At 37.5% G+C, this 15,727-nt stretch overlaps 1 protein-coding gene across 3 annotated transcripts in view; it reads left to right on the plus strand.

Annotated features, from left to right (window-relative positions):
- The window catches only part of Akap11 (A-kinase anchoring protein 11), a 45,371-nt gene extending 30,508 nt beyond the window's left edge, over nucleotides 1–14,863 (plus strand). The window contains exons 8-12 of one of the 3 annotated variants that reach the window (XM_059273294.1): nucleotides 2,281–2,436; nucleotides 6,855–6,941; nucleotides 7,652–7,698; nucleotides 11,012–11,172; nucleotides 13,840–14,863. In XM_059273294.1, coding sequence (XP_059129277.1) covers nucleotides 2,281–2,436; nucleotides 6,855–6,941; nucleotides 7,652–7,698; nucleotides 11,012–11,172; nucleotides 13,840–13,980 — 592 coding nt within the window. In that variant the 3' untranslated portion in view covers nucleotides 13,981–14,863. The remainder of the gene's footprint in view (nucleotides 1–2,280; nucleotides 2,437–6,854; nucleotides 6,942–7,651; nucleotides 7,699–11,011; nucleotides 11,173–13,839) is intronic. The other 2 variants (XM_059273295.1, XM_059273296.1) reach the window with 2 other exon arrangements.
- Nucleotides 14,864–15,727: the final 864 nt, after the last annotated feature.

Below are 15,727 nucleotides of genomic sequence, written 5' to 3' on the forward strand. Positions count from 1 at the left end.
TTCCCTATCATAGCAGCTTTGTAAGAGGAAGCTAGGTGGAAGTTCCTCAGCCCTCCCGCCAGGACCTAGCAAAGAACTTTGCTATTCCTTCTTCAGAATATTCATTTTCTTCTTTAGACCTGGCTAATACTATACCTTGAGTTCTTCCTGTCAGCTTGTTTTTATCAGGGCTCATGTTTGCACAGACTCTTCTTTCGACTTCGGTTCCTATGTCTCTTTTGTCATTTGTGCCAGGCTTCTCTAAGGACTGTTCAAAGTCCATGCGGTTGTTTGGAGTTCTGCTTCACATTTTGTAAAATTAAAATGATTTAAGGTTGAAGAATGATTGATTCAAATAGATTATTTGCTAAGATATTAACTGAATGGTTTCACTAATGTCCCTTTTCTCATAAATATTTAATTAATGGAAGCAATCATAATAGTAGAATATATAGTTGAATGCCACAAACCCATAATGCTCACCAGGTTGCCATATGAATATCAAATAGGAAAGCATACTATAGAGGAGTTTTAGAACAATAATATATCTAGACTTCATTTTCAATTACTATGAGCCCAGTTACCTAGCAGTCATTACACACCCTCCTTTTAACTTCCTCCTGTGGATCATTTTCTTAAAAAAAAAAAAAAAGTGGTAGGTAAGAGGAAAACATGTTAAATAAAATAAAGTTGTGATATAGGATGGCTATGTTTGGAATACTGAAATTAACTGAATTGTTATATCCTAAATACAAAGTGAAAATTGCCTAAAAAGTGAGGAGGGCAGGGACAGTTCAGGGCTTATTTTAGGTTTTAGGGATATAAAGGAAATTGTGTTCTCCGAGAGCTTATATTCTAGTAGAATAAGACAAACAGGAGATAAATGAGCTGAATGAGGACAACAATGGACATGCTAATGTGGACAGGCAAAAGCCCACGAGGCCTCAACCCTACCCAAAGAGCTACGGGAATGCTGAGAGTGGGACATAGAGTCTTCCCCAGGTAAGAGCTCACCAGCTGGTTATCCAGTCCCAAATGGTTAGCCCTGAAACATACAAGGACTATTTATAGACCAAGCAGGCTGAATTTCTGTAATAGGAATATGTATGTCTATCTATCTCCATATATGTATGTAACAACAATAAATGAAAAAAGAAGGTCATGAATTTGAAAGAGAACAAGGAAGGGTATATGGGAGGGGTTGGAGGGAGGAAAGGGGAAGGGAGAGTGATGTAATTGTATTATAATTTAAAAGAAATAATTTAAAAAATACATGTTGTAAGTTCCTTACTTAAGAAAGGGAGTGGTGTTAGCAGAGATGAGCAAGAACTGTTGGGGCTGGCTTGAATTTTTGAAAACTAATGGAGTAACAAGCCAAGAACCAAAAGTGAAGATAGAATAAATGATTGGGAATCTAGGGGTGCTGGGATCTAGGCAAAGAGGTGAGTGCATGTGTGGGATGCAGCAGAGAGCTTGTGTTGCTATTGAGTGACTTGGGATTGTAGGTGAGCAAGTGGACATTATGAGGGCATCATACATCTTGATTGCTTTGAAGCCACAGGAAGGGTCTGATCAGAAAACTGGTAGTTTTTCTCTTCCTACTGAAAGCGTTACTGTTTAGAACTGTGTAGAATATATACATACTCAGATGGGGCAATTAGTAGAGTTGCTCTAAATGAGCCTTTTTTTGATTATGTCATAAAAATATGAATGGCCCTTCATTTAAAAAAGTGAAAGACTTGTTTAAAGATAGAGTCTTACAATGTAGCCTTGGCTGGCCTAGAGCTATGTAGACCAGGCTGGCCTTGAGCTCACAGAGATCTGTTGTCTTTACCTTCCAAGTGCTGGGATTAAAGGGCCTGTACCATCACTTCCTGCTAAGAAAGATGCTATGATTCATTTCCTGAAGAGATTTGTCTTGTTTGAATATAGGCTTGGTTGAGACAACTAGAATTTCAAGCTGCTTTTCTTGTTCTAAAGCCAGAAGGAAGCTCCTTCAAATGCAAATGAAAGTGCTGTTTTTACAGGGCAGATGATGCACTTAGACCTTGTAGTAAGGTGTGCTTCTGAGATGTGTCCTGTTGAAAATGTGAACCCAAAATGTAGATTAAACGATACATAAGGATGTCTCTCAGGTAGCAGACTTAGTCTCATTATTTTCAGATGCAGTGAAGTGTTCAGAGGATGTTGGTATGACTTGGAATATAATTTCTTAGAGTCATCTTTATCATTTTACTTCCTCATCAGAATCTGCGTTGCTTCAATTGTTTTTAAAATTATTACCATATGTTCTATTCTTAGTTTAAAAGAAATAGAAGATTTTCAGTCAACTGAGTCATTTGGCAGCCAGCAGCTGAATCTCAGTGTTGGTGAGGACAGTACTGGTAGCTGGTCCAACTTAAGTTTTGAGGATGACCATCCAGATGAAAGCAGCAGTTTTCATCATCTCAGTGAAAGGTAACTCTGACTTTATAGTTAATTATGGATAAAGATCTTCAGACTTCAGCAAAGTGAACAGTGGGTTGACATTATTAATATTTGAAAATTCTCCATTTGACAATCTGTTCATACTTCTAACATTTTATTACTTCCAGTTTACCTTTTTTGTTTGATTTTATTTTAATTCTTTTTGAGAGGCTGGCTCTCCTAGTGTGCTTAGGCTGGTCTTGAAGTTAAGTTTCTCCCTCAGCCTCTCAGGAGCTGGATTATAGGCTTAAGGACTATATTGCTGTGCCTGGCTCCTGAATGGTTTTGTCACATATTAAGTACAATAGGGAACAGAACTAATGTTCTTTGGATGTGCTGAATGCTGACTTGAAAAAATATTTTGGATACTGGATTTATTTACATTTTAAGCTTTCATGGATGTTTTAGGAGTATAATTTATCACTTTAAAGAGCATACTTTCATTAGTGAGTGAGGAAAAGGACAGTTAGGTAGCTGTAAAAGGCATCAAGATAGCCCTATAGTTTTCTTGATGCAAACTAAAATATTATCTTTAGGGGCAGGAAGAAAGGGTCCTTAGACTTGTTCTGCTAGAAACAAAATAGTGAGCATTTATGTAGCATCTTAGATTGAAAATACAAAAATTGAATCTGATCAAATAAGAGTTTTATATACCTGAAGACATTTACTTCATATGTAAATTTTCTTAGTTAACTTTGTTTGTAACAGTCATCTTTGAAATATTTTATTATGATATAATTGTTTCTTATATTCCCACCTCTGCCTAAAGGCATTCTTGGTTAGCTTATGAATTTCTATAAAGTATTTACTCACACTAACTGATAATTGAAATAGTAAGTTACATCCATGTTGAACCCTAAGGAGGGAGAGGTTCTCAGCATATTTCTCTCAGGAGGTATGAGTGGAAAGGACCGTGTGAGGTTCCTGTTGACAAACCCTTGGAGTATGCTTGCTGGAGAGGCAGGAAGATGGCTTGAAGTTGGAGGAGAGGTTAAGGTGGCCAAAGGAAAGGAGATAACCTCCAGCCTGTTAGAGCAACCACCTTAGCCTAAGACTTAGAGGGTTGGTTTGGAACTTGGATACACATTTTTTTTCTTTTTTTTTAGTTACTGTGTTTCTTATGCTATGGGAATCATGGATATTTCTTACAATTTAGATGCAAAAAGTAGTTTTTAAAGTGGGTACAGTAGAGCAGGGTCACAAATCATGATTTTCCCTATCTGGAATACTATATTAACATTTAAATTTCCTCTCTTCTTTAAGAAAAACAGACTTCTGAGACCTCAGCAGAGCATGACATTGCGCCTGGGAAGTCTCGGTCTTTAGTTAAACTGGGGAGAAGCCAGTGGCCTTAGGAGGATTTGTAGAAAGCCGAGTAACTCAGAGAGGCTTCACTGATGTGATGTGAGGGGAAGCATTTGCTGGGCTCTAGCCTTCACTCTGCCTGTAGCATTAGTTTATGTATAGTATGGATGACTCAGAAACAAGACTGAAATGACAGTCTCATATCAGAACCAATACCAAATCAGGCTGGAGCCGAAATAATTTATACCTAATATGAGCAGAAGCGTTTAGGTTCAGAAATCAATTATGTGAACTCAGGTAGGGAGCACATCTGGCTTGAGAGAATTTGGTCCGAAAAAGATCTGTGCTTCACTTGTCCAATGTCAGCATCAACTAATGATGCTACATAGTTTTAAGATTTGGGCATGAAGCAGCTCCTAGGCCTCATCCTGGGTTGATAGTGTGCTTGTTGAACACAGGTTTCCAGAGCCTCTCTTCCAGAGATCGACTCATCAGGCCAGGCAGGGTTCTGAAAATCTGTCCTTGATAAGCACCTCAGTGATATCAGTGTTTGGAGACCACATTTGAAAGAGGTAGCTTTACAGGTTACATCTTTTAGCGATCTTTGCTGTGGCTCCTGTTCATTCAGGTACATATATTAAGGTGAACTTTCACTCCAAATAGGAAGTTCAGTAAAGAGCAACAATTTTAAAAATTAGATTTTAACAAAGGTTTTGAAAGTATGTTTAATTAACTAACCAGTCACAAAGAGAAGCTGGCCCCTGTATGTGATTTTCTTGTGATTTTTGAATAGCTTGTGACCTTTTTAAAAAAGGTTATATTAGAGGCAAATATGTTACTTTATGTCTGTAACCCTCTGAAGGCTGAGGCGGGAAGATTGTAAGTTCAAGGCTAGCCTGGGCAATTTAGCAAGACCCCATCTCAACAAACAAAACCCAGTTTAGAGTTGTGAAGTTAAGAGCTCAGTGGTAGAGCACTTTTCTACATTTTCAAGGTTTAGGTTCAGTTCCCAGCGCATCACACATACACAATTTATATTTAGATAAGAGGGGAGGCCAGAATTGGACAGCTCTTGAGATAATTTTTGTATCAGAATATATAGTAGTCATGATAGGAGTCAAAGCCACAATGAATGATCTCAGTATTTAACTATCACTGCCTTGAGCGTACACCTGCTCTAGAAATAGGCTATGAAAAGACAAAAAGAAAAAAAGTGGCGGCAGCACAGTGGATCAGGAATAGCATAGGAAGTCCACTAAGAGAAGAAAAACAGGCTTTGCTTTACTTTTATGTTGGCTCAAGATAGGGTGACCGCTCGCTCATACTTTCTGGTTTGCTTGTGTGGCTCTGGTATACTCATTCAACAGTAACCCTTTCCATTGGAAGTATTCTACTTAGATGAAACCTCACAGTCTTAGAGGGAACTCTATTAGCTAAAGGTATGTATTCTGTAGATAACTGACTTCATATCTGAACCACTTTGAAAAATAGGAGCAAGATGAGGCTAGAGAGATTTTGTATTCTATTCTTTCTGTTACTTAGATGTTACTTCTTACATTTATCTAATACTTAAATGATGGATTTTTATTACTGAATAGATTGAAAAATCATTGTTAATAGAATATGGGTAAGAATTTTAATTTTGTGTTTTTCTTTGTTTAGAAAACTATTTTCTTAAAGTAGATAAGGTTTGAAATCATTAATTCTCTCTTTTTTGTTTATAGTTGTCTGTTTTGTGCTACTGTATTTTCTGTGTTTTAGTTTGCCTAATGACAGGGCGATGGTAAAACTTTGGTTGTTTTTATGGTTTTATAATGGAATTGTATTCGTTTGAATATATGTTGAAAAGATGGCATAGTTTTACTTTTATTCTTAAGTGCATTATTATTTGTCAAAATTTAATATTGTTAAAGGGAAAATGGGTAAGTAAATTACTTGAGAATACTTAGAAACTACTTAGAATTTTAGGTAATCATGACTTTGGTTACTTTGACAACACTTACTGATGCAGAAAAAGTGAGTTCATGTTAACCAAAATTTAGGTTTGTATAGATGGTAACTTATGATTGACTAACTGAGAGTAGGAAGTAAAGCTGCTTATCACTGCAAACTAATGTGCTTACTAATTATTTTAATAATTAGGAATGATTAGAATTTTTAAGTTGCATCTTGAAAATTTTAATCGGAAAAATAGACTATAATTTTGTTTTTGAATATGGTTGCTTTCCCCCCTCTACAAACAATGCTTTGCTGCAGTTGTAGATACAGTGGTCTCCTCCTTCTTTTGGCTAGGTAATATAAGAAGTTCGAGCTGTGTGTGGCTTTGGTGACTGGCCAACTAGCCAAGCATATTGCTTAAATAAGCCCTGCTTATTCTAGCTTTCTTCTGAAGAAAATATGTGCTGTTTGCCACCTGCTTACTGTGTGTAATGTAAGAAATAAAGACAATTGGCATATTATTGTAATGAGCTCTTTAAAATCAGGCAAGGAATGTTTGAGACAGTCTCCCCCACACCTTATCATTGTTTTGTACTATTCAGAATCCCAGAGGACCTCAACTTGTCTCTTTTCCTTTTTAAATTTTGTCCAAACTGAGGAGTAGGAAAGTGTATTGTTTTTTTTTTTGTTCTTGTTTTTTATAAATTACATGTTAAGATTTGCCATGAGATATTAATTTTATCATGCAGTCATTTGTGATTCTAAAAATTCTGTTGTCTTAATCTGCAAAACAAATGTAAATTTAGAATAATTCCATGATGTTTTGAGGACAATGAAAAGAATCTCTAAGCAGCAGTGGTGGCGCACGCCTTCAATCCCAGCGCTTGAGAAGTGGAGGCCGGTGGATCTCTGAGTTCAAGGCTGGCCTGGTCTACAGAGTAAATTCCAGGACAGGCTACACAGAGAAACGCTATCTTGGGGGGAAAAAAAACCCCTAGTCTGCATCCCTGCCAATTATCCTTTATGAAATAGCAGTGACAGTCTCTTGTCCCCTCTAAGGATGCTCCACTCCACTGTGGCAGCTTTAGGACAGAAGCTGTCCCAAGGAAACGCAAGTGGTCTCACTCTTCATTTTCTAGTTCAGCTCTGTTCTTTTCTCCCTCCAGCAGTAATGGTAACAGCAGTAGCTGGAGCAGTCTTGGTTTAGAAGGAGATTTGTATGAGGACAATTTATCCTTTCCAACATCAGACAGGTTGGTCCAGTTTAGACATTTAAAACTGATGAGTCTTTCACCACTAATGCATGATGTCATGTTCTTAAGAGAGCCAATATGTATCAACCTGCTTTTCTTCTGAATTTTGACATGATTCTGCTCGATACATTTACATCTAATGAAAATTTCAACTAGCTGAAATATGACTGACATCTAATTGCAAAATGTGTGACTGTTTGCATGGGTTGCTCTGCTTGCTGTTTTTCATTCTACCAATGATTTCATTAAAAAAAAAAGAGCTTGCTTCCTACAGGATTTCTGTGGTTTTGTTTTGTTTTGTTTTCTTATATAGTTTAATTTCATATATAATAAGAGTAGAAAAATTGTTTTAAAACATGTTAAATGGCATTAGTAGAAGCAGTAATACTTCATTATTCATGGCATTCTATGATCTTCAAATAGTATATTACTTAAAACCAAATTAGAATATTTCACCTTCATTTGAAGTTGCTTGGCTTTAAATGTCATGATAAGGAAGGGCTTCTGTAGGCACTGTGTGCAATCCAGTTTTTAACATGAAATAATGTGAGAAGCAAAGCTTCCTTTTGATTGTCATTTCCTCCTTTCTAAATGTCATATGTCATATTGTAACATTTCATTCCTTACTACTTTTCTGAGAAATGGTTTTAATCTATTACTAATTAAGCTTTTTTTTTTTTTTAACTACTTCTGTTGTTTTCTTTGAAAAGTGATGGACCAGATGATAGAGATGACGATCAGGAGGATGGTGTGGAAGGTTAGTCACAGTTTGTTTCTCTAAGCCCTTGTTTGTGTAAATCCTTATGGTTTATATTTATGTTCCTTATAGATAGATTTGGATTGTCAGTATGAAACACCACAAATCACCCTGTCTCAGAGACAGAAAGTTTGAGGAAGAAGCTTAGGATACATTTTTCTTTTCAAAATTTAAGTCTAAAATTCTTACTGTCATTACAGAATTAATTTATTGTAATTGCAGCATATGTATTACTCTGTGTATTAGTTACTCTGCTTGTGGCTGTGACAAAGTGCTTGCAGAAAGGGAAGGAGTTTCGGGCAAGCATGGCAGTGGGAACTGGTGTCTGGAGGAGGGTCAGGCAAGAACCCAGCAGGAGCAGAGGGTCTGTAATCCTCAAAGACCTACCTAGTGACCTGCTTCTGTCAGGCTCCAAGTAATAATGATTTCACATTGTCTCAAAACAGTGCTACTTAGCTGGGACCAGGAGTTCAGTCAAACTATAACTCCCATGTTTTTCTTCAAATTGGTAAATTACAGAATTGGTATTTTTGTCAAACTTACATGAGCTGAAAAGTAAACATGGAAAGGCACTTTAAATGTCCCTACCCCTCTCCCTCTTCTACTTCTAATTCTGTGCTCACACATACACAGATTTGAAGGAAACAGTCTTTCCTTTAGTGAACAGAGTTCTTATGCCAACACTAGATATCATTGGCTGCAGAGCTTTGAACATGGTTTGTGATCTTAATTCATATACTAAAATATCCAAGTGACCCTAGAGACTTCATTCACGACAAACCTGTTTTCATTGTATTCAGATAGTTTTTGAACTATGTCTTCCTCATATCTTCGTTTCTTAAAGTATGAAAATGATAATACTTTCTATAAAATAGCACATTTGAATTGAACTAGTGAAATTTTGGTGTTTCATTAGAAGTAGGAAAACTGAGGGCTAGGGATGGCTTAGTGTGTTCTATGTTGAGAGTACAGCCCTGTACCCTTGTGCCAGAAATGTAGGCACACTCAAGACACTGACAAAATGTTAAAGAGAATTTCTTGAGATACAGAGTACAACCCCTGAGTTTGCAGCCAGTTTATCCACGGTGTTGGTTTTCAGCTGACATTGTCAGGTTTAAGATTACTGCTATTTAAAAATTTTTAAATTACATTTGTTTTGTATAAGTGCACATGTATGTGTGTGCATAGCTGTGAACACATGACTGCCTCTATTGATGCATCTCACATGGAGTCAGTTCTCTCTTTCTACCATGTGGGACCTACAAGTCAAACTCAGGTCATCAGGCTTGGCAGCAAGTAAGTGCCTTTACCAGCCGAGTCATCCCACTAACCCAGATTATTTATATATGTAAAGATTTATCTTTATTTAATGCAAATGGATGTTTTGCCTACATCTGTCTGTGTAGTACCCAAGAAGGCCAGAAGAGAGAATCAGATTTCCCTGGAACTGGAGTTACAGACAGTTAAGAGCTACCATGTGGGTGATGGGTGTCAAATATGTCTCCTTTGCAAGAGCAGCCAGTGCTCTTAACTACTAAGTCTTTCCAGCCCTTGTTATAATTTTTAGAGTCAGAGATAGTCTACGTAATGTTTGCTTTACTTTTGCTCATTAATGTGTTGGTCTTTAAAAGTCATATACCTCTCCCTAATAACTCTCATGAACATAATTATTTCATGAACATGGTTATGCATGTCATGTTATTATTTAGTTACTATTATTCTTAGTTATTACTTAGTTATTACTCAACTAACTTTGCTGAGGAATGATTAAGAGAAGTGGTACAAGTTAATATGAGTAAAGTAATTCATTAAAAGAATTAATCAGTGGGCCTGAGAATCTTTTCTGTTATGTGGAAACCAGGAGTTAACTATATGTGGTTGTGTCTTCCTCAGCTCTTGATATGATAGCATCTCTCATATATGAAGTAACAGTGGACTTGAAATTTGTTCCATTAGAAGATCGATTGCTTTAGATTTACAGAAAGCCTCAAAATTAGGGAATTAGAGATAACCTGCTTTTTAAACCTCCCTCCCTTCCTTCCTTTTTATTCATTTTGGTTAGGAGGCTTCAGCCCTAACTTCTGTTGAATTTCCCATCAGGCCAGGCAAACAGCAGGCCCTAACCGAGGAAACCCAAGCAATGTGGAGAAGCATTAAGTGACTTAATTTCCAACCCTAGAAACACTGCAGGGTTTACTGGGGGCCTTAGACACTATTTTGTTCCATAGTATATCAGATCTTTAAGACAAACAGACATACAAACCATTTCCTAAATTACTTTTAAGTTAAGTTTTATGTTTAGCATACAAAGAGATGAGTGGGTTCCATGTTGTTTTCTGAATGTGTGTCATTGTACTTTCCTCTTACTCATCCCTGTCTCTCATTGTCCCTCATCCCCTGTGCTTCTCTCTTGTTGGTCCCTCTCCCTACCACAGAACCTCCCTTCTGCTCATGTCACATGACTCCCATTACCCTTGCTGCCCTCCCCCTTGGGATGTTTTCCTTTCTTTTCAGGGGTCTTCCTTCTACTTTCATGACCCACACAAACATACATGTATGTATGTATGTATGTATGTATATATGTATATATATGCGTAATTTTAAATGTTGATTCTGCATATGAAAGAAAACATACACTAGACCTACTTTTGAATGAGACTAACTGGCACAAAGGGAGAGAAAAGATAAATTCCTGAGAATACCATGGATCAGAATTTTTACATTAAAAATAAAGGGCCAACACAAATTCTAAAAATGATTTGTAGTGGTTTAGGGTTCCTTATATACTTTAACAGAAAAATGTCCATCAACAACAAAGAAGTCCATCAGCATTTCCATTATTAGTACATACTGGCTTGTGGACTGAAAGATGTTTATCAACAACAAAGAAATCCATCAGCATTTCCATTATTAGTACATACTGGCTTGCGACTGTTAGCATGCCTTAGGTACTTCTTGTACTCCGTCATCAGGAGTATTGAACATGATATTGGTTCCATCAGCCAGCTAGGATATCACCTTTGTATTCAAAGCATCATTCTCCTTAACAAGAAAATAAACTGGAGAGCAGTGACTTTCTGTATTATATTTAAATTCACTTCAAACAGTATTTTACATTTGTTCCATCAGTAAATAATCAAAGTTATTCCTTTGTTTTAGCATTGTTTTGTCCTTAAGAAATACTTTATTTGGTATTATGATATTAATAATATAAAAGTTAAGGAATGCATTCACTGGAGTCTTTAAATTGAAACCAGAGTTTTGAAAGTTGAGTTGATGAATTTCACTTCATATTGTTTAAATTTACTGTTAGATTTGCAGCAAAATGGAAGGACTCTACTAATTACAAACATTGACATGGAGCTGGGAGCAGTAGACCCTCAACTAAGGATTATTCTTCAGTGGCTTGTTGCCTCGGAGGCTGACATTGCAGAACTTTATTTCCATGACTCTTCAAAGAAGGAGTTTGTATTAGTAAGTACCTCCCTTCTAGAGCGGTTGTGAGGAAATAGTAACACTATGTAATGATCTTACCACATTGTTGGTTTAGCAAAATGCTTATCCTTAAGGATAAATGGGAGATGACATAAGAAGATATAAACATACTTATATGTCACCAGGTAGTGGTGGCACACGCCTTTAATTTCAGCCCTTGGGAGGCAGAGGCAGGTGGATCTCTTGAGTTCGAGGCCAGCCTGGTCTACAGAGTGAGTTCTAGGACAGGCACCAAAACTACACAGAGAAACCCTGTCTTGATAAACAAACAAACTAACAAAAAACTTATATAAGTGGCAAAAGAGAAGCTAGATTAAAGACTTATCCTGAAAGACACTGTCAACAAAGTGAGAAGACAATGTACATATGGAAGGAAATGTTTGAAATTGTCTATCTGGTAAAGTTCTTAGACCTAGCACATACAAAGAACTCCATCTTAAAAATAAAAAGACACATAGTCTAACTTAAAAATGGACTAAGAGTTATTACTGCATGTCTTAGTTAGGGTTTTTATGGCTGTGGTGAAACACCATGACCCAAAGCAAGTTGGGGAGGAAAGGATTTATTTGGCTTACCCTTCTATATTGCTGTTCACTATTGAAGAAATCCAGGACAGGAACTCTAAACAGGGCAGGAACCTGGAGGCAGGAGCTTATGCAGAGGCCATGGAGGCATGCTGCTTACTGGCTTGCTTCTCCTGGCTTGCTCAGCCTGCTTTCTTATTTATTTAATAAATATTTTAATTTTATAATTAATTTAAATTTACATATCAGCCACGGATTCCCCTGTCCTCCCTTCTTCCACCCCCTAGCCTTCTCCCCCCAACCCACCCCCCATTCTTACCTCCCCCAAGGCAAGGTCTCCCCTAGAACCCACCACCACCAGCCCAGGGATGGCACCACCCACCATCGGCTGGGCCCTCCCCCATTGATGACTAATTGAGAAAATGCCTTACAGCTGGATCTCATGGAGGCATTTCCTCAACTGAGGCTCCTTCCTCTGATGGCTCTAGTTTGTGTCAAGTTGACACAAAGCGAGCCAGTACACTGCATGTCTTTGGAAAATAAAAACATGAAAGGGTGTTCAGCTTTACTAGCCATTAGGAAAATGCAAATCAAAAGCACTGCACTCTTCACACCCATTAGGAAAATGCAAATCAAAAGCACTGCACTCTTCATACCCTGTAGGGTAACTATCAAGGTGGGTAATACCAAGTGTGGGAGGATGTGGAGACACTGCATCCTTAATATAGTTCTTGGTGAGAATCTAAAATGGTGAAGCTGTTGTGGAAAACATCTGACAGATCCCCAAAATGCAAAGTACAATATTACCATGTTACCCAGCATTCCACTGATCGGTGGTGTGCGCTTGAGGGACATGAAAACGTATGTGCAGAAAACATATCTACATAAAAACCTGTGCAGAAATGTCCATGGCAACATTATTCATGGTAGGAATAAAGTAAGAATGTACTATAGGCCTATAATCCCAGCACTGTGGAGGCAGAGGCAAGAGGATTATTGTATATTTGAGGCCACCCTAGGCTAAATAGAGAGTTCTGGCAAAGGTAGGATACATAGTAAGATCCTGTCTCAAAGAAACAAAGCAGGAGAAAACAAAAAGAGAATTCTCCACCTGCCCATCAGCTAATGAATAGAGAGGGGCTTTGGTGGTTAGTACAAAGTAGTAGGGCATTGAGCTATGCTATACCATGGTAAACCCTCAAGATAACTATGCTGAACAGAAGACCACACACACAGTTTACATTTACGTTTCTATGAAATGCCCCAAAATACACAAATCTATAAGACACAAAGTAGATGAGTGCTTTATCTGAAGGTGTTATGGAAGAATAAGAGGAGCTTCTGATGTAGAGGGCTTCCTTCTGGTGTGAGGAGAGAACATTCCAGTATAAATTGTGTGGTAGTTGTCTTCAGTTCATTGATATACCAAAAACCCATTGCATATGAATTATATCCCACAGCTGTTTAAAGAAAAGAACATTTGCAGTAAAATAGTTTTTCAGAATTTATTTTACAGATATTTTCAAACTTAAGAATTCTTACAGAGTTGAATAGACAGAAAAGTGAGTGAGGCTGTTCTGTTTTGCTCTGGTAGACTTTGTTTAAACCCCTGTTTACTCTTTTGCTTGCTTTTTTGTTGAAGCATTACATTTCTTAACTTAGAAAGCCATGTTTCCGTTGGGGCTGGAATGTTTTCCAGAATACAAACCACACTATATGGTGTGGAAAGAAAATCCACATCCTTCTATTAAGCTTGACATTGTCGTTATTATTTTATGTTCCTAATTGAGGGTGTGTCAGATGTATTTAGTTAGGTGAAGAATTTCCTGTAGACGGTTTGACTCTGCACTCCCACGCAGACTGTGCACTGCCAAGGTTTGTGTTCTGTTTCTAGCAATCCTGAAGTGTCATTCTGTGGAGATGTGTTTATAAAGGGCAAGAAAGGAAAATGTTTAATTTGGGTAAAGAGGTGGTGGTTGAGGGGAAATCTCATAACTGGGAAAGAATATTTCATTGTCAACAGCAGGTTCCCAGTTTTGTCTGAAGATAAAAATGAAAACTCATTGGCACGGCATTGTTTTCTGTTGATGTGTGTTAATGTCTGTTAATCCTTCTTTCTTAGCTTTCAAAACAATTACAAGAGAAAGGATGGAGAGTGGGAGATGTCCTGCAGGCTGTGTTTAAATACTACGAAATGCTGGAAAAAACTTCAAGTGAGGGAAGAAGCAAGTCGCTCTTCGATTGGCTTTTGGAAAACGCCTAGAACAACCTCCAGACCAGTATATTTGAATGTTTGTTTTAGGAAGTAAAGAAACTGATGACTTAGGTTTAGGGTGACATTCAAATACAGAATATTAACATTTTAATTGAATTGAGAGGAAAGTAAGAAGCCTTTTCAATGCTTTCTGTCATCATACTGTATATGGTTCATACTTTTGTAATCTTTGTCAAAGTATTCTCTTTACTTATTCTTCTATACATGTGTTTGTGCTGTGACGCCGAGAAATGTCTGTGAAGGAGGATCTAACCCTGAGGCTGGGGCATTGTCTGACAGCTTGTTTGGATCCACATAGTGCTGCTGCAGACAGGGCTGAGGCGGCTGGCCTGGCCCATGTGATGATTTTGTTCCCTTGAAAACAAGTGGCATCTGATGATAAGTCATCTGACATCAAGAAAGATATTTTGTTGTTTGTTTATTTCTGATAAGTTTGTAATCTTTATGTACTATTCTTTCAAATCAGCTTCCACAGTTCAGCTATTGGTACTTGTAGATTTCCCCAGATATTTAAGTTGTTAGCATACTCCTTAGTGATTTAGGATTCTGTGAACGCCGTAAGTGAGTTTCCCTAGGCTTCCATCAAGTGATGTTATTTGTTAATGCTGCCAATCATTCTGGAGTGAGAAAGAAGAGGGGGTGGGGGAGAGGGGTTGTGAGAGAGTGTGTGTGTGCAAGAATAAACTGGAACTTTCCCACTAGTTTATTCTCTTTTACTTTAGTATTTTCATAGTTAGAAACCCACCGTTAACATTAAATAAAATGTCTAGATATTTATTGTGCAGTAAGAATTTTGTCTTTGATTTATTCCACAAATAAAAATTCAGGTTGTAAAACACATTGAAATTTTAAAAATTAATGTGGAAATACATTCAGAGGAGCTAATAATGATTTTCATTGTTGGATTTTTGAAGAAAAAAAAAAAAAGACCCACTTCCCTAAGAATAATTTTCTTTTAGCTCAGTAGGTACCCCTCCCTCAATAAAATGGATCTGACTGTGATGTTTCCTCACATCATCTTTGGCTCCACATTCCCTACTGTGGTTTTAGAAACCGCATGTTGACATGAGTGAGACGAGCCAAGCTCTGTCTCAGTTGTTTCTACGATGTGTGCAAATGTTGTACGCATTCCTTCCACTAATGGATTCTGGAATCAAGGGCAAATCATTTTTTTGTGGGGGGCAGTTGATTGTGCTCTATTATTTTCTTTTTCCCCCAAGCTCTGACTTTTCTAGAAGCTGCAGTGAATAGAAGGCACGGCCCCTACCAGGGCACTTGCATGAATTTGCGTTAGTAATTATGGTGGAGAAATGTATTTTACAGAGAAAGCCTCACCTTTGCTTTAACTCCAGAAACAATTTAAGTATTTTGAAACTACATTATGAACTTCAGTTTTTCTCAATTTAACAGAGACGCAGGGCCAGCCTTAAACATACCCTTAAACATACATTTTTCTAAAGTTTCTTCAAGTATTTTTCAATATGGGGAAATGCAGGGAATTATACCCAGGTGTGCTTTCGTGCAGTTGTGGGCTTATACTATACTTGTACAAGGAACTGTCACACTGCACTTAACGTAATTTGGGTGTATGTCTTGGTTAGATTAACAGGAAAGCTGAGTTCTGAATATCTCTGAAGTGGAAATGACAATATATTGGATTTATAAAATGGAAACTGCTTAGGCTTATTTATGTTAATGGCATAGTCATTTGAGGCAAGCTTCCCGTTCTGCTCCT

The sequence above is a fragment of the Peromyscus eremicus genome, chromosome 9 (assembly GCF_949786415.1).
Source record: "Peromyscus eremicus chromosome 9, PerEre_H2_v1, whole genome shotgun sequence".
NCBI lineage: Eukaryota > Metazoa > Chordata > Mammalia > Rodentia > Cricetidae > Peromyscus > Peromyscus eremicus.